The 23,995-nt window shown below is 39.0% G+C and overlaps 2 protein-coding genes across 2 annotated transcripts; one reads left to right on the top strand and one right to left on the bottom strand.

Annotated features, from left to right (window-relative positions):
• Nucleotides 1–76: 76 nt before the first annotated feature.
• On the top strand, nt 77–19,307 carry LOC136437982 (VPS9 domain-containing protein 1-like). Its single transcript, XM_066432592.1, has 15 exons — nt 77–351; nt 1,377–1,452; nt 1,644–1,736; nt 6,255–6,660; nt 7,926–8,034; nt 8,544–8,606; nt 13,237–13,289; nt 13,855–13,942; nt 14,734–14,819; nt 15,310–16,055; nt 16,293–16,422; nt 16,713–16,909; nt 17,450–17,522; nt 17,802–17,906; nt 18,298–19,307. The coding sequence occupies exons 1-15, from the start codon at nt 256–258 to the stop codon at nt 18,377–18,379; spliced, it is 2,403 nt and encodes an 800-aa protein (XP_066288689.1). The 5' UTR covers nt 77–255; the 3' UTR covers nt 18,380–19,307.
• LOC136437986 (glutathione S-transferase omega-1-like) lies at nt 19,168–23,357 on the bottom strand. Its single transcript, XM_066432602.1, has 4 exons — nt 23,209–23,357; nt 22,439–22,547; nt 20,912–21,137; nt 19,168–20,296 (listed from the first exon to the last, which is right to left on the bottom strand). Exons 1-4 carry the CDS (start codon nt 23,240–23,242, stop codon nt 19,934–19,936), a joined length of 732 nt encoding a protein of 243 aa, XP_066288699.1. The 5' UTR covers nt 23,243–23,357; the 3' UTR covers nt 19,168–19,933.
• Nucleotides 23,358–23,995: the final 638 nt, after the last annotated feature.

Here is a 23,995-nt window from a genome sequence, read left to right on the forward strand (position 1 = left end):
TAATAATCATAAATGATCACAATAAATCAATAAAATCGTCAATCTTACCGTGAGAAAGGATCGGCGTGGTGGGGACGACGGTTTACGGAAATTACCGACAAAACCCGACGGGAGCGTTCGGGAGGTCAGAAGGGGGTCATGACGAAGTAAACAGAAAATGGGAGGTGATGACAAATAGTGCCGGAAAATGACTTTGATGTTTTATGATTTTACAGTGATTATTTCTTTGATTGATCTAATCTACGATTAGGATCGATGGCAGGGATGGCGACACCACAAGACGGCACGCTTCAAGCAGCCATGGGGCTCGTAAAAGAAGCAATTCGGCTGGATTCCCTGGACAAAACTCAGGTTTCAAGCCCTTATGTTTATCTTCGAGACGCCGTGTTTCATGATTTATTTAGTACAGTAGCCTTAGACGTAAGCAAATACCTGTACAAGTTTTGGGCATATCTTGAAATCCTATTCAATGTTATGTATTTCAAGAGAAACATAATTAGAGACTAGACTAGTTGTGAAACATATTTATAACGGTCCAACTTCATAATCATATGATCATTCATTGGTTTCCCAAGGGATTGTGTTGTTTGATGGCGCATTCCAGGATGCCCCTTCCCAATGATTTCATGTCAATGTATTACTTTTACTATTAGACAGTGGGGTTCAAGTGCCACTATTAAACTGACCGGTCTAATCGGTCCGGACCTAGTGGTTAAGGCGTGCGGCCTGTGGACTGGTGGCCCCGGGTTCGATCCTCGGGAGCCATGAGACTGTTCTACTCACCTCTTGTGTTACATCAACAATTATGCCCACGAATGTGTGTGCCACGTCGATACTGTACATCGTGAAATATTTGCGGTGGTTTTCTGTTCCCGGTTTTGGCAGTGACATCACATCATACCGTGACCATGTGTTCTAGCTTGCATAGCATTACAGTAGTTTCAAATGCATGGCAATTAAAGAATTCCTTAATTTGGCCTCCAACCACGAAATTTTAAAGTTCCAACAAACCTCAATCAATTTGAATATGCCAGCGTTACTGTAAATAAAAATAGTGTAATATATTTAAGTTTGCGTGGTATACATTTCGCGCTAAAGGGAAAATGAAGTGTTTGCTGTGGGTTTTAAGTTCGTGACAATGCTATATAGTCACATACTGCTTAACAGTATTGGACAAAAACCGGGAACATAAAACCACCGCAAACATTTCTGCATTTACAGTATATAAGGCCATCTACTCGTAAGGCCATCACTTTTGACAAGTGTCTCAGGCTCAGACATGCATGTATGCTATGCATCATTGAAAGATTTGGCTGGAGTGATGTTAACTCTAATTCAATTGTTATGACAATGTTAACAATATATTTTTACTCTAGGATGCCTACATACAATACCTGGAAAGTGTGGCTTACATCTCTCAAGGCCTTCTTACAGAGGCAAAAGATCACACAGGTAATATGACATATATGTTTTTGAGATATGATGTTTGTCTCTGAAAAAATATTCAGTTTGTTCTTTCTTTGTGTTTCCCTTTATCACTTTTACTGTACATTATACATCTAAATTTTCTAGTTAAACCAGGTTACATACAAGCTTCATTAAATAATGTTTTCTAACTACAACATGTATTTCATCAAATACAGCAGGACCAGCTAATGTCAAGAACACCAAACGTCTACTACAGCTCGCCCAGCAGTGTATAGAGAGAGCTTCAACCGTGGCTGACAGGATGCAAGGTTAGGTACAGACTGTAACAATTTCAATATTAAAATAATTTCATTCTATCAACATCCCATTTTATGACACTTTACCATTCAGAAAAGTCACACCCACAGTCAGAATTTAATAATAAGTTTATTGCAAATTCCTGCCCGAAGGCTAATTGCAAACAACATACATAAAATAACAGGGTACAAAATAGGTATAAAAGCGACTAGACTGGACTATATACTTAATGATTGGAAAGTTGTATGTTTCTCTGGTGAAAACGGTTAATGACCCCCTCCTCCTCTATAGGGCGTATTCACGTGACGTCATCAAACATGGCCGCTAAACTGTTTACAGAGTACGCATAAAATCAGTTCACAGCATACAAGTGTTCCAAGGCCTGCAGTCACGTAGTACAGTGTCTTGAGTGTCGTGAGAAATTTTGCTGACAGGGAGTACGTTATGATCGGGAAAGTTCGACGTTGAAAGACCCCCAGTTTATGAATGAACGTATCTCAAGCAACGACTATATATAGCTACACGGTGCCGCGACTGTGTTACACAACGGGCCTGTACTCTCATCTCCCAAATAAACATACCCCCCGGAATAAACATACCCCCTGGACAAATCTTCAAAATCTAATAAACGTACCCCCCCGGAATAAACATACCCCCCGGAAATTGACAGTATATTATACATACTGACATATGATATAATCAAAACATGAAAAGTAGTCGCCAAACTTCTCAGTTCACTTGGATGGGCAACACTTTGAAAGTCTACTCTTTTTCTATACAAATGTATCAACATTTAGAAGATGAACAGAAAATTACAATATCCTGAATATATGGTCATCACAGGTATTACTTCTATTTTGTAAAAGTCATGATAGAGAAAAGGAAGACTATGACAATCACATGTATATGATGTAACTTTTTGTCTTTCCCAACTTGCCATTTATCTTCTATGCCTTCCATATAGAAACATAGATTTGTAAACATTACATGCCACAAATCATTGTGTTGTGTCAAGGACATTTAATATCATATAATATCAAGGACAATATTATATAATGTTCTTGGCTTTTGTTACTGCAATCCAAATAATTTTAAATCTAAAAATTACCCTTGTATGTATCATTTTGAGAAACTAAATTGTCAACAAATCTGTGAGAAACCTCCTGAAGGCTTGTTACAATGTTGCCACAAACTACAGGGTTCTAATGTTACATGAAAGGGTGAGCTATAGACAGTGGCGGCGCCACAGACAGAAAGGGGCGGGGCTAACAACGTACACTCATGTTCTTAGAAAACTCCGGCATTTTTTCTGTAGGGGAGTGATCTTTTTTCAAGCATTTTTTTGTGATAAAAATGGTGACTAGATTGCAATTGATTTTTTTATATAGACTTAGGTATTCAAATTCTTTTTGTAAAATTGCAAAAACACATTTCTGACAAAGGCAAAGGAGTTTTATTTGTAGATCAAAAAGAGTTGTTTCCCCTTCTTGGAAGTGAGATCTTCCAAAACAAAACATTCCCACGAACTGTCACTGCTGGGTGCGTTACTGTGGCGCTTTTCGAAGGGCTAAATTTTCATGTTTGCGGTAGGATTGAAATGTTTTGATATACTTTCAAAGTAATTATAAAGTTTTTGATGCTAAGACACAGTTTTTAGTGATGTTATTTTCATATTTTCATTTTGGGAAAGACTGTATCTCACGTGAGTAGAGTAATGTATTACATGCGTAACGTTACTTGAAACACTTTGCGCCGCTGACACATATTGGTTTCTGGTCAGCATGCTTTGGTTTGCGATGTAATGAGACTGCTAAAGTTGTATGCAAAAAGAATTGCATTTCAAAACGTCAGTGTGGCGTCTTATTTTCGCCCAATAGCAACGTTGACTTTGAAGTGTTATAGAGATAATAATATCAGGTGTATTTGCAGCCAGTGCCACAGGCAGGTACCCAATGTGTAGGGTAATGAGGCTGTTTTAACGTGTTCGATACATTACGAGTTCCGCCAGGATTTCACAAAGGCTGGGTCATAGCGGCAGGGAAATCAACGCCGCTTGGCTGGAAAATAATGAATTATGAGCAAAAATGCCGGGGAGATATTGGCAGGAAAACCCAAACTTTGAATTTTAAGGGGATCCCAGGTTAGGAAAACTCAAATTTTCAGAAAAATAATAAACGTACTGTCCAAAATAAGAACGTACTGGGTGGATTTTGAGGCTGAAAAAAATAAACGTACCGGTACGTTTATTTGGGAGATGAGAGTAACTTGCTTTTCGACCAGATACAAAAGGTTTCCATACACACACGTTGATTATCAAATTTCAACAATTTAGATCCGTTGTTCGTATGTCAGAAATCCACTTTTGTTTCAGTCGTTAGTCCCTTCGCGATCGTATGTTCCCGCACGTACACGTCCTACGCAAAACCAATCTTACTGTTACCCGACCGGTGTGTGCTTTATCAGTCCCAATCCAACATCTGACCACGAGGCACAACACCATGATTATGAGACAAAACGTTTTGAAGGGAAATAATGAATGGCGTAGAAAACATCTGCCATTTATACAGAGAGTTCCATAGGGCTCCACTATCAAGTGAGCACCAACATGGCCGCCAGTGCTCGTTGCTAGGGGGAGGGTCACGTGACTGAATACGCCCTATAGGGGGCGGTATCCGTTGGGCCGGCCACTAGGAGCACAGGCGGTAGGCAAAGGTATTGTCGTTGAATAGCTGCTGAAGTTCCGATCGTGACGAAGTACTCGGCGCGGGGATCACCCGTGCCAAGCTTCCGAGCGAAACCCGAAGCGGTGCCGAAGGCACGAGCGGGGGGTTCGGAGAGCCGAACAGTGTTCGGCGGTTTTCGGCAATGTTCGGCGAAGCCGAACTCTGTCTGGGCGAGCCCCGTAGGGGCGAGATAGGTGGGAAAGGACGTTTTAAATATCGCAAATTTCTGCTTAATTATGTAATCCAGCTCACAACATTAAAACAATTTATCATCGACGAGACATCTACTACCAATCTAGAGAAGATTGCGGGCCTAAAAGTTGTTAACAACAAAAATATACGGCATTTTATATTGTCGGAATTTGCTCGATTTCCGGCTAACTGGGTTACCAGCAGTACCGCTCCTGCCGCAGCACGCCGCTGTTGCAAAACATGATAACATAACGGCTAGCCAATCAGAGGGAGGAAAATTGGACCTGTGAACCACAGTTCCCGTCAAAGTTTTATTCCTGTGACGTTTCATCTCGTCTGAAGCTCATGTTGTCGCATATTTTTCCCCACCCTCCCCACAATCATGAGTCGATTCGAAAAATTTCAAGCCTCGTAATCGTATCGGCAATTCATTTACCAAAGTGCTGCAACAGTCGGATAAATAATAGCCACGTAATATTTTTAGAACGACCGATCCGTTCGTATACAAAGGTTTTAAACAAAACAAACAAAAACTTGATTCTGTTTCACCAAGGAGGTTTTACATACTATAGAAGGAGAGGGGATAGGACAAGTATTCATTGTACTATGATTATAGCGGGTGAGTCGCGTCAAGGTGTTAATTACTCTGATATGCATACATCCCACGCCGAGTGTTTTGTTTTTCTGGGTGCGACCCGGCGATAATGACTTCGTGTGGACTTCGTGTGGAGCGACTTCGATTTCAGGTAGCCTCTACCAGGCTCCGCCGGATGGCTGGAAAAATAGTAGAAATTGGCCGTAATAGAGTGAATAGTGTGCCAAGGGAGTTAGCTACGGAGGGAGTACATTCTGCCATGTACTCCCTCCGTAGCTAACTCCCTTGGCACACTATTCACTCTATTACGGCCAATTTCTACTATTTTTCCAGCCATCCGGCGGAGCCTGGTAGAGGCTAGATTTCAGGTACTTTGAGGAGGACTTTGTAACATTCAGAGACTGAGTTACAAGAATACAACGTGGAAGATGATCTCCCTAACGGCGAGTACCAAAACACTGCGGCAACAAACGCTGCAGCCGGCAGCCGCGGTACATATTTCCAACACAAGTATTTGCCCTCCTTGGTTTCACCAGAACTATCGTATATTTCCGTCTACGAAAATCAGACAAAAACAGTGAAAACCCAACTGTTCTTCACATCCAAACAGACTGCTGTGTAGTCTAGCTTTTGCTGATATGCTGTAACTCTTCAAGTTGTCAGTTGAGTCCCAAAATACCCGACAATGCACCGAAAAGGTCCGCTACACCACGACGTTCAGTGAAATCACCTCAAGTGGTAACGCTCTTTGAGAACACCGATTTCCTACCCAGTGTTTCTTTGAAAGTAAGAGGTAATTAGCAAAGGACGACGGGAGAAACCATCCACGCTAATGAGGGGGGGGGGCATTTCCGGAGTGAGCGACGGGAGAAATTGTCTTCGGGAGCATTTGAGCGAAAACATGTACCGCGGCGGTTACCCAACATAAATACCGTAGCCTAAAGCCCGTGCTAGGAGCACAATATTTAGTCAGGCTAGATATGTACTCACATTTGTAATTCTCTTTTGGTCTTGTTTAGAGTCACAGCCACTTCAACAGGTATCTGGAATGGGGGCATCAGATGCTGCACCTGGACTGATAACACCTGGTAACAACTCAATGCAGGCTACACCTGGCAACCAGTCCCTGCCACCTGCAGCACCTGGCAACCAGTCTCTACCACCTGCAGCACCTGGCAACCAGTCCCTACCACCTACAGCACCTGGCAACCAGTCTCTACCACCTGTAGCACCTGGCAATCAGTCTCTACCACCTGCAGCACCTGGCAACCAGAGCCTGCCTCCTGTAGTGCCTGGCAACCAGTCTCTACCACCTGCTGCACCTGGAGGACAGTCCCTGCCACCTGCTTCAGGTGCAGTAAGAACGGCTCCCTTCCAGGGCAATTTGAGGTCAACTCTTCCAACATCTCCTGCATCCCCCAGGAGGTTAGTATGAATATATATCCGATCCGGCAGGGCTCAAAATTCATTTTTGGAAGCACTCAACCCCAAAAAATAGGTGCACAGAAAGAATTTTAGGTGAACCGCATAGAATAAAGTTGAATGTCAGTCTAACATAATTATAAAAGTTTAACGCTCTCAAGAACTTCAATCTGTAATGCTGTACTAGCTAACAAAATTTCAAATAAGTAATACACATCAAACAAAGCTAGTACATGTACAACAAAGGGTTACATTGCTTTTTCTGAAACTTACATTTCAAGAATATTCTGTATGTGTACAATAGTTCCTTTACCCTATAGTCTACAAAATATCCAGGTACACTGGTGCAGCCACAGTCAAAAATTAGGTGCACAACTCCAATTTTGGGTGCACACAGGTGCACATGCACCTAGTATGTCGAGTCCTGTATTTAAGACTAGACAGCACACAAACAGTATACAGAGCTCTGTCATTCTAAGTTTGCTTCCTAGGATATTGACATGCATGCAATCTGCAGTTCGAAAGGAAGCTGCAAAGTTGTATCATTTCTTTCTTAGGGTACATGTGATTTAGGCCTACCCATTAGGGAAGATCATATTCTATTCATATGATTTTCAGTTGTACTGATCACAAACTCTCAAACCACCTAAGGTGCAATATGATATATTAATTTCATGATGATCTACAGCACCGATATTTGTATGCATTGACCTATTTGTGATTACTGTGTGCAGCAACTTTATAGATATCAAAATATTTCATGTGCATGTGTTACGTCATGTAAGTTGATTTTGATAAACTGAAACTGTTTTAACAAATGAAAAAGGACCTGATAGAGAAGCTCCTGATTTGTTCGTTTTCCTTGTTTCTTTTTTGTTGACTTGACTTATTCGCGAGAACATGCGGTATTTATTTTACCTTGTACTTTTGTTTAGTAAGTTATATCAGTTTTGAAATATGAATTTGATTTTCTTTCACTTCTGTAAAATTTTGATATGTCATTTGCTGGAATTATTTCTTTAGTTTAGAGTTTAGTTTATCTATTTATAATGATTAGCTTTTTTTGTTTGATCTTATCTACTTATGAATACATGTCAAAGTAGTCAATCGCAGTTAAGGGGAAACTCTCGAAAAACCGTGAAGTTTTCAGGTTTCCCCTGAATGTTTTTCTTAATTGTTAATGTTAATGTTTGCAACAAAATGTACTGTTTTTATTTGCAAATAAGATATACTTCTATCAATGACCTGTACCTTTGTGCTGTTCCCAGAATGGCCCCCACCCCTCTGGAGAAGGCGTACCAGGACAACCAGAAGCTCATGGCTGCCTATCAGGCCCGCATGGCCAGACTACGGGGGCGCAGGGACAAGGGGCAACTGGTAGGGGGCACTTCTGTCAGCGAATAAATTTGTCTGTAACCTGTATTATGGTTGTCTTGATCTATTATACAATCCAATCATGTTGTGAGTTAATTTCACAACTCCATCACAGAAGAACCAAATGTTATTGATGCTCTATATCAAGATCAAGTAGTCAAGTAAAAAAAAAGGTAAAGCAGGCATCCTCAATTGAGGTGAAGCATGATGCTTTTTCAAGTAGCTAGTGGTAGTGCAATGCGGCTTCGCCACGGCTCTCGTTTTTTGGCCAAGCACACCGGGTCATCCCTACTCTTCTTGATAAGTGTGTTGGGTTCTTTTACGTGCAGAGGTTTGATGCTTGAGGCTTACGCCCAAAGCTCCCTCATACACTGGACAGCCAGCTTTACGTCACCATCCGAAATGACGAAGTAGTCAAGTAAGTCATATCAAGATCTCTGTACATGTTGTGTTCATGTTTTCTTCATATTTCATACATGTTTTTTTATGTGGAACTCTGTTTGTGTTTGTAGAACCTGTCCCTCCAGAGAAGAATGATTGAGAACATGGCCATCGCCAGGGCAAAGCAAGAAGCTGTATCCTTTTCTTGTTCTTTAAAGGTTCTGGGTCGGAATTTCAAGTGACCGTACCTAGAAGTAGTCCGTGAGATAAGAAGCAAATCATAGGTTTTCTCGAAAGATTTTGCTCCAGATTTTTAGGTTATCGCTATAGCAGTGTTATCTTTTATATTTCCTGAAAAGCCCGATCTTTGTAGCGTTTTACGGTTGCGGAGGTTTGGTCGTCCGCGGGAACTTCCTGGTATTAGTGCGTGCACTACCAAAAATGATTTTTCTTGTTTTTTCTAGTTTTCTTGTTTTTACTTAATTCGTGGACAAATTTTCTTGAATGAAGAACTTCCATGAAAATGATAAGAATAAATAAGAAAAGCACAAGGGACCATTCCAAGAATCTTGTCTTGTAAATTCTCACAACAAGAAACATTTTCTTATTTTTCTTAAATAAAGAAATAATTTCTATAAAGGATTTTCTCTCATAAGAATTTTCTAGAAACTGAAGTTAAAAGTTCTTGTTTTTCTTGTATGGAGAATCTATTTCTTGCCATGTATAAGAAAATACAAGAATTTTTCTCTCCCGTATCTTCTTTTTCTGGTAGTAAGAAAAAACAAGAATTCAAAATTATGAAAACAAGTAACAACTAGAATTTTATTCTTGAGTGATCTTTATTTTCGTATCAAGAAACCTTGAGAAAGAAATTCTTGATTTTCTTGGGATGTTTAAGAAAATAGAAGAATTTTCTTCTTGCCTTTCTTGAGGTATCCTGCTTAGAAAAACAAGAATTTTCAAGATATTTAAGCTAGAAGACAAAGTTCGAGTCATAACTGGAATAATATTCTTGAATGTTCTTGATTTTTGTATCAAGAACCTTTGAGAAAAAAATTCTTGTTTTTCTTGGGATGTTTAAGAAAATAGAAGAATTTTCTTCTTGCCTTTCTTGGGGTATCCTGCTTAGAAAAACAAGAATTTTCAAGATATTTAAACTAGAAGACAAAGTTCGAGTCATAACTAGAATAATATTCTTGAATGTTCTTGATTTTCGTATCAAGAAACTTTGAGGAAGGCAATTCTTGTTTTTCTTGATAATAATACTTTAAGAAATACAAGAAATACTTTGAAATTCTTATTTGAACTCGTATAATATAATGGTTGTTTCCTGGCTAAGATGAGGCTATTGCAAGAAATAGAAGCCAAGTTAAATTTTCCTTAAAAATCTTGATTGTTCTAGCAAATATCTGCATAAAATTTTGACCAATGGCAACACTTGCCATGTGATCTTTTCCTAACTCCTGATTGGTGGTTTCAAATGCCACAGGCAGTTGACAGCAGGGCCAAAGCTGAGAAGTTCATGCCTTCAAGTGCTGTTCACTTCTAGTTCTATTTTGTATTAATTGAAGACTCAAGTCGGTTTCAAAGTCAAAACCCAGGTACAAGAGAACATATACAAGATGGGGATCATCGTCTGAGGCTGCAGCAGATGCCAAATTTTGCACGGAAGTTGGAAACACTGGATAGCAGTATGGAAAAGGTAAGTGCCCCTCCCCACCCGACTGTATGAAAATCAGCTCAACTTTATTTATCATATGAAAAAAAAGTCAAAGGGCCCCTGGATGGTTTAATCGTCAAAAGCATCAAGCACTAGAGATAATGATAAGTATAGCCTCTTTGGGTCCAATTCAAAACATCTTTTTGGCCGATGAATTAATAGATTTTAATCAAAAAGCGATCCGCACACATTGGAAGATTACATTCCACCTCTGAGGGGTGGACTATTTTAAACGTATTGTTTCTGGAAAACATATATAAGGATAGGTTAAAGAATGATAAAACATATGATGTGTTTTGTGAAGAAATCAATTCAATTGGAACTTTCACATCTAGAAGCTGGAAGTTAGTTAGCTCAACTCAGAAAGTAAAAATTAATGACATATAGTCTTCATTTTTCCCCCAGATGTTGGAAGATGCCAATGGGAATGCCAATGTCAACAGAAATGGGCTTGAAGGGTTTGGTTTCCATAGTCGAAGATGATCATCTGTTAACACTGCCAAGTCAGATGAGGCTGCTCTACACCACCTTCCAAGACGATAAAGAATTATATATTATGAAATATATCATATGTAATAAATCATATAGCATGTTAATTACATAGCAGTTTGTAATCTTTATGTCCTTTCAGTTTCAGTAGGCTTTGTATCAAAATTAGTTTTGGTATTTGTACAACAATATTGTATATAATCATGTATATTATCATTATACCTATTATTTTTGAAAAAATACACTGTAAAGCTTTGCCAATGTCATTTTTTATACCAGACTCCACGATTTACAGAAATATTAAGCCATCAACATGTCATTTTAACTGTAACTCTTGGAGTGAGATTCTTCTTGTAAGAACATCAGTCTTAGAGTAAGAAAACATTTCTAGGTAGCAAGAATTGTGTTCTTGAAGTAAGAAAAGTATTCTTGTTGTAAGAAGATTAATCTTAGAAGTAAGCAAACATTTCTTGACAGCAAGAATTGTGCTCTTGGTGGAAGAAAAGTATTCTTGGTGTAAGAATATTAATCTTAGAAGTAAGAAAAATATTCTTGGCAGCAAGAATTGTGCTCTTGATATAAGAAAAGTATTCTTGTTGTAAGAAGATTAATCTTAGAAGTAAGCAAGCATTTATTGACAGCAAGAATTGTGCTCTTGATGTAAGAAAAGTATTCTTGGTGTAAGAATATTAATCTTAGAAGTAAGAAAAAAATTCTTGGCAGCAAGAATTGTGCTCTTGATATAAGAAAAGTAATTCTTGTTGTAAGAAGATTAATCTTAGAAGTAAGCAAACATTTCTTGGCAGCAAGGATTGTGCTCTTGATGTAAGAAAAATATTCTTGGTGTAAGAATGTTAATCTTAGAAGTAAGAATACATTTCTTGGTAGCAAGAATTCTGCTCTTGATATAAGAAAAGCATTCTTGTTGTAAGAAGATCAATTATAGAAGTAAGAAAACATTTCTTGGTAGCAAGAATTCTGCTCTTGATATAAGAAAAGTATTATTGGTGTAAGAATATTAATCTTAGAAGTAAGCAAACATTTCTTGGAAGCAAGAATTGTGCTCTTGATGTAAGAAGATTAATCTTAGAAGTAAGAAAACATTTCTTGGCAATAAACAATCTTTGCTCTTGATGCAAGAAAAGTATGCTTATTGTAAGAAGATCAATCTTAGAAGTAAGGAAGCATTTTCTAGGCAGCAAGAATTATGTTCTTGAGGTGAGAAAAATATTCTTTGTATAAGAAGATCAGCTCTAGAGGTAAGAAAGTATTTCTAGGCGATAACAATTTTTGCCCCTGAAGAGAGAAAAGGATTCTTTGTAAGAAGATAAATCTTGATGTAAGAAAACATTTCTCAGCAATAAGCATGTTTGGTCTTGAAGTGAGGAAAATATTCTTAGTGTAAGAACCTAAATCTTGAAAATAAGAAAGCAGTTCTAGGTATTAAGATTGCAGTTCTTAAGTAGAGAAATGCATTCTTGTTATAAGAACAAAAAACTTGAAAAGAAGAAAGGATTTCTTGGCTGTAAGAATTTTGGTCTTGAAGTAAGAAAAGACGTGTTGGTATAAGAACCTAAATCTTAGAGATAAGAAAGTAGTTCTTGCTATCAAGAATTTTGGTCTTAAGAAGAGAAATGCATTCTTTTTGTAAGAACATAAAAGCTAGCAGTAAGAAACCATTTCTAGGCAGTAAAGTTTTGGTCAAGAATACCAGCCTTTAAGTGAGAAATTAATTCTTAGTATAAGAACCTCAGATCCATGTGTCTGAATCAAGAATATACATAGAAAAAAAATCTTACTGCAAGAATTACTTTCCGGCAGTAACCAAGGTCATTTCTATAAGAAAGATTATCTTACTACAAGAAAAGGTTTAGTAAGTAAAAAATTGCTTAATTCGTGGACAAAACCTTTTTCTTGAATACAGAAAAATTTGCTTGCATGAAGTAATATTTTTCTGTATGTAAGAAAAAACTAGAATACAAGAAATGGCATTTTGGTAGTGTGATGACAGTAACGCAGCTTTGTCGCCTGATTACCCGAATCGTGCGTACATTTTGCATGGTTTCGCACCATCTGGGACTGCGGAAAACGTATCCTAACGACTTGTTTCAGTTTTCTTAATTGCAAAGACAGAATGATGATCTTTATTTCTGCGTCAGTCATTATCCTGGGAAAACCCATGTTTCCTGTGCAGCGGCCATGGAAGAATGCCCCCAAAATAGGAGTTTTCGAGTGAAAAATTGCTTAGAATGATGACTTTTACCAAAAATGACGTTTCCACAGAAAATGTCAACTAAGCTTGCCGGACAGTGGCAAGGCACCCCTTTCCACGGGAAACCTTGAATCGCCCGGAAATCAATGTTTGGAGAAGCGGTAAGCGTCTTTCTGAATACGTGCCTCGAATCGTAAAAGAAACTCCAAACCGAGACCTTAAAGCCGATAGCCTTTAGTCTTAAATAAAGGCTCTCTGTGGGTTCCAAGCTATTTTATGACAGCTGATAGCATTCTAGAATATCTGTCTTTTGTCTTCTGCTTTTCTGTGTAAACAAGTGTTGTTGGAATCAGGAGTAAGCAGAGTCGGTTGCTAGGTGTGAAACTTCTTGACAACCACTCAGCTGAAGAGGAAGATGGAGGAGAGACACAGACAGTACCAGGAGGAGGCTGTAAGGTGAGGAGACCAGGAGTGTGTTTGGTTTTCACATACATCAGTTTACTGTCAGGATTTTTAAAAAAGGCATGTTTTGTTTAAGATTTTGATAAACAAGCAAGTCTTTGATTTACATGCTGATTGGATTACTAGTATATGGCCATGTTGCTTGGATTATACGGATGACATCCTTTGGGGACCCCAAAACTGAGTGTTCAAATGAAAAAAAATTTGGCAAAAAGAAGTTGCCTTCATCATGAAATCTACCTGGTTATTAGGAAGGATGAAGAATAGAGATTTGTTTTTTTCAAAACTTCTTCTTTGACTTTGGAATTGGCATTCTACGACATTAGTAACCGTTTTCTAAAATACGTTTTTGTAATTTGCAGCATACATATTTTCTCATTTTGCAGCTGCTTTTTACGATTTACAGTATGGCTGAAAACCTTTTTTTTTTTCAAAATTGATGCGTGCACGGATGTCATCCATATAATCAAATCAACATGGCCGAAAAGAAGACATCTAGTTTCATTTTGAAGGTCTTGCATGTTAGTTCCAATTGATAATGTGTTGATTTGTTTTCCAGGCAGTTTATTTCAGTTGATGGCCTCCCCCTACCAGAGAACCAATGTCAGGAGCTTTATGCCCAGATAAAGGAATTTGAAGATCAGGAGGTAAGAAACAGGTTTCTGAAAATAGATACTTCTGAATAGATAATAAGTTTCTAATTGTAAATACGCAATGTTCTACCTGGTTATCTAACCGTCATGGACATACTTCTGAGTAGAATTTGGCTACTGTAAGTACGTTGTGTATTTACATTTTAGAATATCAAGTTCAGAAACCTTTAGTGTGCTAGGTAAGTATCTATCTTTGGTGCTTGGGACAGTAAATGTTAACCTTTAGTTTGTGAGCATGCATGCATGCATCTACGTTTAATTGTGTTTTAGGAAAATTAAAGTTTACCTCTGATTTTGGTGTGTCTATTTGTAACAGGCTTTTAGGCCACACCAATTCATTTTCTTGGTTATTAAACGGAAGTAAAAAAAAAAAAAAAAAAAGATGCTAGATTGGAAAAACAACATGAAAACAGAATCTCAGAGGAATATTTTTACTTTGGTGCACACAGTTTCAGGGAGTAAACAGGGTCACGTGCAAGTTTTCACCCCAGCCTTCTGTTTTCATGATTTTTGTTGTTGCTAAAATCAAAAATAAAAATCCGTTAACCAAGAAATTAAATTGATTTATAAACAGGGCATGTGGGGGGAACACATGTACCTGTGTGTGTAATTACCATGCATTGAAACAAGGTATCCTCTACATTGTGTATATAGGTGTCCCCGGCAAAAGGAGGACGTCTAATTTCTCATTTTTCTTAGTGTAGGGCATCTAGAAGATGCCCTGGCACCCATCTAGCTAATACATAGCTATAGCCTGATTGGTAATATGTTTCTTGACCCTGTAGCTTTGGCTGAAGGCCTGGAGAGCGAAACTGGCAGAACATTACGATGACTTGAAGCTTATTGAAGAGTTGGTCAAGCAAGTTCTGAGGTAATTTTCTACTAGACTAAGTACAGTATACTGTAATTCTTGTTTCTTTCACTGTAACTTTATGTACACTGTTTTCACGGTCACCTCTGTACCATGAACTTATCATCACCGTGAAAAAAACTGTTGCTATAATTTATGATTCCTCCACAGATCAGTTCTGTAATTTGAAATCACTTGCCGCCAACGTGAACTTAAAGTTCAGTGAAAATGTCCATTTTCCTTACACCATGAAACTTTTCTACTGTAACTGTTGAAGATTAATTGAATTACTGTAACAGTTCATTTATCCTCTTTTGATAAATTGTATATTGACAGTTATCAAAAATGGATCATGGAAACACAATACACAGTCACATTTTGTGATAGCAGTTTTAAAATGCGAATGTAGTAGGATAGAACAGTAAGATAACACTTTAGCAGTTGGCATACACAGTTTTTCAGTGCAGAAATTTGATTATAGTTATTTCCTCTTTCCTTGATATGAATGTAGTTGCCAAGAACACCCCATCACCAAAGAGATGCAACAGTTCCAACTGAAACTGTATGACAGACTGAACCCTCTCGTAGAGAAACTTAACCAAGAGCCAGAGAGAGTCACCGTCCCTTACATAGAAGACTTGTCTGACTTAGAACACTGTGGGACAAAGTCTACAAATCAGTCGTCACCAAGTCAAGAAGATGAGCCTTCTGTTACTGAAAGCACATCTGACTCAGACCAAAGTCTTATTATACAGTCACAGAATAAGACATCTGAAGAAGGAAATTCAAACGTTTCTTCAACAGAGGATCAAATGTCACAGGATGACCAAAATACTTCAAGAATTCAAAATGAAGAATTGGAGTCTTCTGAGAAAACAGTTGACAACACGGCTACAGAAAGTCCAGACGATTTCTCAGATACCGTCAGATCGGTAAAAGACGACGTGAAAAGTGCAATCGACAAGGGAGAAGAGCTGGTTGGTAAACTTAATGCACAGTCGGACGCCTCAAGAAGGGATTCTGAGAAGACGTTAGCATATTTACAAAACAACATGGATGACATGTTTGAAGACTTGACTGAGGAGTGTGAGGATGAGCCTGGGAACAAGAGTAGTGGTGGTAACCAATCACAAGAGGAGGATGAGGAGCCTGGGACAGAGAAGCAGGAGGGGGAAGAGCAAGAAATTGTGAAGATGACAGAGGATGCTGTGCAGAAACATCTCATACAAGTGGTAAAAGACATCAGGGAATTTATGGGTAAGCATTCTAAAATCTGCAAATGTATTCATACTTTTGACTTCTTATAAGTTACAGATTACTTTTTTTTGAGGAATTTAAGTACTCATTTGAAATGTGCCTCACTGAAAGTATTAAAAGGAATGAGATGGTTCCATTTTGTTCCATTCAATTTCATTTCGTTCCATTTCATTCCTTTTTGTTTCATTTCGTTCCATTTCATTTCATTTCATACTATGTGACACCCTTTTCTCCCAGACCACCTGTTGGCCATGCTGATTGTTGGATACCGTGAGCTGAACAGCGTCGTCGGGCGGGACCAGTGCCTAGCAACCATGGAGGAACCGTTCTTCACTCCTATCTGGTCATGTGTCGGAGCTCTTTTCAGGTGAGAGGCAAACATTATTATATAGTTTGCTAAGATTGAGGTTTTGTTTTTAGCACCTTTTTTGGGAACTGGAGGGGTGTTTTTTGAGACTTGAAGTGTTATTATAATAACTAAATTGATATTTTTGGCAAAGCTTCAGGAGCAAGCCTAATAGTATTGTATACGTCCGATATGAAAAAGTTTTAACACAGGTATTTCTTAGGTATTTCTGTAATGTTCCGTGCATGTGTCGGAATGTGTCCACGCAGATTTCGGATTTTTTCATTGCCACACTTCATTTTCTTCTGTAGACGAGCGGACCACAAGAAAGAAGTGGTGTTGGCGAGAGCGATGACGCGGTACGTCCACGCCCTGCCCGAGGAGTTGGGGGTTCCCGAGAGGCTGTGTGCCGTCGGTGCGGAGGGGACCATGCTGTACAAGCCTGCTGTGAACGAACTGAGGAGTGTCACGTCCTGTAACAGTCCCATCAGCAAACTAGAGTGCATCGGTATGGAACAGGCTCTTCTGTTGTCATCTATGTGGCAAAGCTCTCTCTCTCTCTCTCTCTCTCTCTCTCTCTCTCTCTCTCTCTCTCTCTCTCTGTCTCACATGGCCAACGTACTACTTCAGTTTTCTTTTTTTTTACTGTGGTTAGGAGGTCTTCGTACAGATCACTATTTTGTTATAATTAGTTCCAGCATAATCTTGTCTGATTATTTTCTGCAGTGGACCACAATTAATTGATAGGAATACACCATACGTGTACACTGTGTTTTCCACAGAATTCTGTGTTAAAACAGCACAACATATACTTGTCTAGTGCACTTCGTTGGTCCCTTTTAAGAAAATTAAAAGATTTCTATCGCCACTAAGCCCTGTCCTTTGCCTTGGTTTGACTACTGCCAAATTTTGGGGTTTCAATTAAAAGAATGATTTTTGTATTTTTTAAGATAAGATCTTTGTGGTTTCTTGCAGTGGCAAAATGAGCAGTGAAAACAACCATGTTAATCATTGTTAAGCTGGAATATTCTTACTTTCACTCTTCCAGTGAGAACATGTCGAGCAGTTTGCGAGTGTGCAGACAAGTCAGCAGGAGACGCCCAGAAAGCTGCGACATCTATGTAAGACTGTTTCACAGCAAATACTCTAGTCTAGCACTAACATCAACAATTGTACTAAAATATGTGTTTATAATTGTTTGCAATCATTGTAAGTATGTCTAGTTATTGCTTTCAAGGAATTCAGCTTGGATTGCTTTGTGATAACAAACAAGCACCTGAGGGTTATGAATTTCAGAGAAAGTAGGATTTGAAAAAAAAAGTAAAAGTAGGACATTGACAGTTGCATGTATAATACATGATGTGTCTGTAAGGCTGAAGTTGTGTTTTGTTGTTCCTCAGTGGTGCTGATGACCTGCTCCCCCTACTGAGTTATGTTATACTGCAGAGTGAGCTGCCACAGCTGATGTCAGAGTGTCACAGCATGGAGGTCTTCATCAGGGAAGGGTCAGTGTAATCATATTGTTGTAGAATAAAACTAAAGCGGGTATCTTGATGAAGGTTAGACATCCACGTAATAAGATACGCCAAAAATAGTTGGTCGCGTGGTGTAATGGCAGGATTTTCGGCCCAGAACCCAGCGGTCCCTGGTTCGAATCCCCTGACGCCACCGATCTTGTGACATATGAAAAAAGCATTTTACACCCAAGTGTAAAAACTGGTATATTATGTGTGGGTGAAATATGATAATGATGAAAATATGCTGACAAGTGGTTGTACATGTCATTCACAGTAAGGTTTTGTTCACAATGATATCTTCAAATTGGGGGCCAAAATCTTACAAAGTAACATAATCCTGTGGTTCTCAAATTGTTGTGTTTTCTTTTTTCCTCCACAGCTTTCTCCTTGGCGAGGAGGGATACTGTCTAACTACACTGCAGACTGCACTTGACTATGTGGCATCACTAGCAAAATCATAAAATCACACTCTTTTGAAAGGGCTTATGAATATGAAATGAAATATTAATTTCAGAATGTTTTTTAAAAATTGTTGTTTCGCAATCTTAAATTCTTTAGAAAAGAGCTGCCTTTAGAGATATCTACTGACAGTGCAATATGCTTTTGCAGAGTTATTTTATTAATCTATATATTCATTAATATGTAATCATGCAAAAATAAGATTTTGAAAGCTATCTGTATTATTTGCTCCAGATGCCTTACTCTTAAAACATTTATGTTTACTAGTTTCAAGTTAAAACTTGAAATGGACGATTTAAGACAGAAATAGACAAATGTACAGACACAGTTTTTATTATCAATATCCTGCAATGTAGTGTTACTAATATTCACGTAACGTTCTTCCAATAAGTCACATATACTTCTCTAAAGTGTTTTTAACACAGCAATGGACAGTGGCAAACAGTATAGAGTAAATGTTTCGATAAGCCATTTTCAGAGCAGTGTGTATAATTCCATGTATTACATACATTTTAAAGGATCCTACTACTGTAAATGCAGAAATGTTCACGATGGTTTTATGTTCGCGGTTTTCATGGTGAAATATTTACCGCAACCTTAAAACCACCGCGAAAACCTGTTCCATTGTGTGAATGTAGCGCTACAATTGTTTCAAACTCGAACTCAAAACCGCCGCGAACACTGCATTTTCTCCCTACCTCGAAATTAAATCCCTGCGAAAATTTCTGCATTTACAGTATCTGTGCATATTGTAAAATTACTTAGATTTTTAAAAAATGATATGCAGGGAAGATGTTGAGACTTTTATTTTCTGTGAACAATTTGCAAATTGGTTACAAATCATATTTCATTTTGAAAAGTCTTGACTCAGAAGTAGAAATATACAGTCTTATTGCTTTCTCAATACAAATGCACACAAAGCCTAACTTACACAGTGTGAATTGACCCTTTTTTTATTACTATGAATCTATGATACTAGAGACTAAAATGATTATTTATTAAGTATTCATAAGAGTCTAATCAAGTGCCATATGATGGTTTCACACAAGGCTAAACCTTATTTATTATGATTACCATTTGAAAATATTCATACATAACTTCCAAACAAAATCTAAAAGAAAGATTAACCAAAACGTTATTTGACAATTTCATTGTTCCTTTAGCATTGCATACATTCTGTTCTCTTGTAGACAAGCCCTTGTTGACAAAAACTACTTTATTTTATTTTTAGAAGAATGTTATCAGCCCTGGCTTGTATAACATTTATTCCTTCAAGCCTGAATAGTTTCATCAGGTTGGTAAGTCACTGAATAAAAAGACTCTTTGTACACCGCATCGACTGTCTCTAAATGTGTAAAATACTTTACGTTTGGGAACGCATCTATAAGCAGCGACACCTGTGCTGCAGTGCAATGTGAACCAGTCAGAATTGCCATGAGGAAGGTGACAGATGGTCACCAAAACATCGGTGGAATAAAAAAACTTGGTTTTTATTTCTGTTTTGTTTAGCCCATCTAAGTCTAAGACACTGCTTTACAAAGAGGCGTTTTATTCTTTTATTCCTTCAATCCAATGTCATAGTCAGGTGTGCCTTCCATCCACGATTTCCCAAACTGCTCCTGAACTTCAGGAGGGAAGTAGCAGGCCTTGACTTCAGGCAACTCCAACATGTGTTCTTTCCACGCGGTAAGCTTGGGAAACTTCTTTTCCTGTAGTTCAACCCCGCGGTCTTTCAGCATAGAGAATCGCTCGAACCACGGCCAGAGGTTGTAGTCCAGCGCGCCGGCCTTGTCGCCAGAGAAGAACGGTTGTGTCAGGGCGTTCTCGATGGATTGCATGCCGTCCACTAGCTGCTTGGCCACGGCTGGCCACTCGTCCCGATCCTTTGTGAGAATCAACTTGTAGTAGAATCCGATCACCTGTAGGAACATGATGTAAAGATGGTTTACTGGCCACTTTAATTTTCAATTATGCAAATTAGGTCTTCATTTGCATAACTTATCTATCAATGTCCCTTCATTTCTCAGTTATGTATGTTGCATTTTTGAACTGTCGTACTTATTATGTATAACTTCATTATGTACATCTGTCTAAGCTTACTGCATATTAAATATGATGGAAATCCGTCGTTCCTTTTCAGTTATTCTCCTTGGAAGATTTTGACAAAAACGCCAATGCAGTTCCAGAGCAAGCCGCTAGGGGACCCAAATCTACAGCACTTCTTCCTGACATCACAAGCTATCTGCCATCCAAAAAGAAAGACCATAGCATGTTCAGATCAAAAGATGCAAAAAAATAAACTTCTGTTGCAGTAGCAAGGTCACATACCAGGGGGCCCAAAATCAACCTTGACCTTTCTCCTCCCAACACCTACCCACATCCCAATTATCATTACAATCCATCCAGACGTTCTTGAGTTATGCTGACTACAATTTAAGCATCCGGACACAAGCACACACAAACGCGCACGCAAACACACACACAGACACGCTCAAAGCAATATCTTCATTTCATGGAGATAACAAAAGTCGTACCTTTGAATCCCAGAGAGCCAGAACCATGCTCTGACGTGCCTTCTCCAAAGGGTCGCGCGGAGTGATACATTTGTCGGGGTAGATTCCGTCCAGGTACTCGTTACAGACCAGAGACTCGTACACAATCTTCCCATCCTTCTCTAACACGGGAACCTTACCCAGTGGGGTCTTTTCAAAGAACCAGTCTGGTTTCTCTGACAAGACACTAATGTTGATCGTCTCGTATCTTGAGGGGTTAGGAAAGAGTTGGAAAAGTTATATCAATGACATTGACAATGACGTTTATTGCATATTATCACATGGCCAGATGGCGTCGACTAATAAGAAGCCTCAATTCCATATCGGTTATGACGCCATAATGCCATATATTAAAGTCCCACAAGTGGTGCCGGAATGAATCTCAAGTGGTGTTAAATGATGTTGACCAATCAGAAGGACACCCAGAAGGGAGGAATGATAATCATTATTCGTCCCTCCTGGGTGTCCTGCAGAGTGGAGTAGAGTAGATTTGAAAAAGATTTGTATGCCAAGATTGCAATGTTATGAAATGTTTTCTGTGGAAATTTTAGTTTCGCTCACTCGGTGGTTTTATTCGGTGGTTATAGCACATGACCAGGCGTTATGACACCATATACACCTCGGGACGGGTCATTAACCCTTAATCCATGCCCCATTGGGGTTAAATGCAGTAAGTTAGGTACAAGAGAGTAATAGTAAAACTATGCTATGTCTTATCTCTACCTATAGTTTACACGCGTCCTCTCTCTTTTTGACACGTGTAGAATTTACAAAGTTTTCCAATTCCATCGTAGTTAACTCTTTACATTATATGTAAGAACATGTCATCCTTTGTTTAATGGGGTTCACACAATTGTATACGTAATAGCGATATTCATGTCCATATGAGTTCCGTGTAGACATTTTTTGTTGTCTTTGGTTCAGTTTTCAGCCAAAGAAGTATTTTTTTCTCGGTTCGATAACCGTGCTGCACAACGGTGGGTAATAATACGAAATACGAAACTCATACGAACTTAAAAATACGCATGTCCGCACCCATGTGAAAGAACATTGTATTTCAGGAAAGGGCTACATACTAAGACATTTTGCCAAAGAATTGGTTGTATACGTAATACCAGTGGTTTAATGAATATCAGCCCATTCATGAATCTATTGGTAATGATTTGAAAAATCAAAACGCAATGACAAATCATTTTTGCAAAATAAAAAGATTGTTATGACAGCAATTTAGAATTACAAAAGACTGAGATGAAGTTAAACCTCAGTTTTAGTCATAATCTACAATCTTTTCATATGATCATGCGAGTGGCGTTTATTTGCCCTGTATTTAAGCATCTTCACTCACTCACTCATTCACTCACTCACTCACTCACTCACTCCCTCACTCACTCACTCACTCACTCACTCTCTCTCTCCTCCCATAGCTCATTAGTCAGCCGTAGGGGCAGCATACTAGTGTTAATAATCATTTACTAGTGGTTGTATATTAATTAGATTCCATCGACTCACTCTATCCCCTTGGCAGCGAGGAACAGACGTGTCCGCTGTGCGTACGGACAGAACCTCATACTGTACAGACGGAGTTTGCCTGGTCCGGGGGGAGGGGGGCAGGGGGAACCTAAAAAACAACAAAGACAAATATATCACAAATAACCACATACATGTACATGTATCATAGAGGTTAGAACCCCTGAGGGGTTTCATCAGCCATTTCGGATGGGGCCGTAATTACAAACACGGTTGTCCGGTGCATGGAGGCGCTTCAGAAGGTTTACTGGCTCAGGTGTGAAGCCTCAGGTGTAAAAGAAACCGGCCTACTTAAAAGGAGAAGATTAGGGGTGACCCTGAGAGCTTGCCTGTCAGTGAAAAGGCAAGATGTAGCGAAGCCTCTTTATACCACGACTAGCTACTTTAAAAGTATCGTGCTTCACCTCAGACTGCTTTACCTTTTCTTAGCTCAAAACCACTTACGTTTAGAATCTTAACTGGCATCAGTGCTCATTCAAGCGGCATAAGTTGAGCCTCGGGGTTCAATTTCTGGTAACTGGGACACCCCGGTTCGAATCCACGAGGGAAGGGAATCCTTTTTAGAGCTACACCGTCTTTCGGAAGGGACGTAAATTCGGGGTACCGTGTTCGAGGAGGTGCCTCGAGCACGTTACAACAGCCTCATTCAAATGGGTATCTACTGGCTGTAAAAATACAACACGGTAAATAGTTATAAGTTGCAGCAGTTCGTGACCTCGAACCGTGAAAACCATAACATAACTGCTACTTACCTGGTTTGAAGGCCTTTTCAGTTTGAGACGGCATAGTGCTGTTAAACAGGTGTCTTGAAGACGGTTGTGGTAACAGCGTTATGAGACAACTCTTTCCAAATACCAATACCAAATAGGTTAGCGCTGCGGCAATTCACGATGACTGGGCATATTTGGCGCACCGCCCAAAGCTAGCTGTCACGCAAAGGTTACCTGTATCATGTGACCATAACAAAGGACATTCTGTCACACCCCAATGCTAACACCCCAAACAAGAGACAGGCGTGTTTACTTTCTCTGTGCACACCTAGGATAGTTTGTATCTTGCAAGCAAAGGCACTAACAAACCCTACGCCAAACCGCAGGCTTTAAGATGTTACTGAACAAGCGTACGTTGTGACCATAGTTCGCATTTTGCAAGCACTACTGAAAGCCAACGGCAAACTGCACGCTTACTAAAAATGATTAATCTATCCAGACAACTATCCTAATCCGTTGTAACCAAATAATGAACTTTTCATGATTTAACTGAACAAAATCCCCTCAGAATTTTGCAACATTTCGATGCGTTTTTTCTGTGTATGTATGCGGCAGGCTATTTAAACATCAGAAGTTAATGTTTGTATGTGTACATTCTACATACACAACTAGACTTTAGCAACTACATGCCTCTGTCGCTAAGCGTTGGACACGACTAACCCGTGATGGCCTGACCTATGTCTACAATATCAATGCACACTATGTCATTTGTGGTCCGATTAGAAAAGCAACATGAGGTCATTTGAAAGTCTGTGTACATGTAATATTT

The sequence above is a fragment of the Branchiostoma lanceolatum genome, chromosome 7 (genome assembly GCF_035083965.1).
Source record: "Branchiostoma lanceolatum isolate klBraLanc5 chromosome 7, klBraLanc5.hap2, whole genome shotgun sequence".
Taxonomy (NCBI): Eukaryota; Metazoa; Chordata; class Leptocardii; order Amphioxiformes; family Branchiostomatidae; genus Branchiostoma; species Branchiostoma lanceolatum.

Excerpts from the sequence above, each read along its gene's own strand:
- LOC136437982 (XM_066432592.1), top strand. The coding sequence starts at position 256 with ATGGCAGGGATGGCGACACCACAAGACGGCACGCTTCAAGCAGCCATG. Across the intron at positions 8,607-13,236 it reads CCAGGGCAAAGCAAGAAGCT|CTGAAGAGGAAGATGGAGGA; the intron begins GTATCCTTTTCT and ends ACAACCACTCAG. Across the intron at positions 14,820-15,309 it reads TTGGTCAAGCAAGTTCTGAG|TTGCCAAGAACACCCCATCA; the intron begins GTAATTTTCTAC and ends ATATGAATGTAG.
- LOC136437986 (XM_066432602.1), bottom strand. The coding sequence starts at position 23,242 with ATGCCGTCTCAAACTGAAAAGGCCTTCAAACCAG. Across the intron at positions 22,548-23,208 it reads TGAAAAGGCCTTCAAACCAG|GTTCCCCCTGCCCCCCTCCC; the intron begins GTAAGTAGCAGT and ends GTTGTTTTTTAG. Across the intron at positions 20,297-20,911 it reads TGGCTCTCTGGGATTCAAAG|GTGATCGGATTCTACTACAA; the intron begins GTACGACTTTTG and ends ATGTTCCTACAG.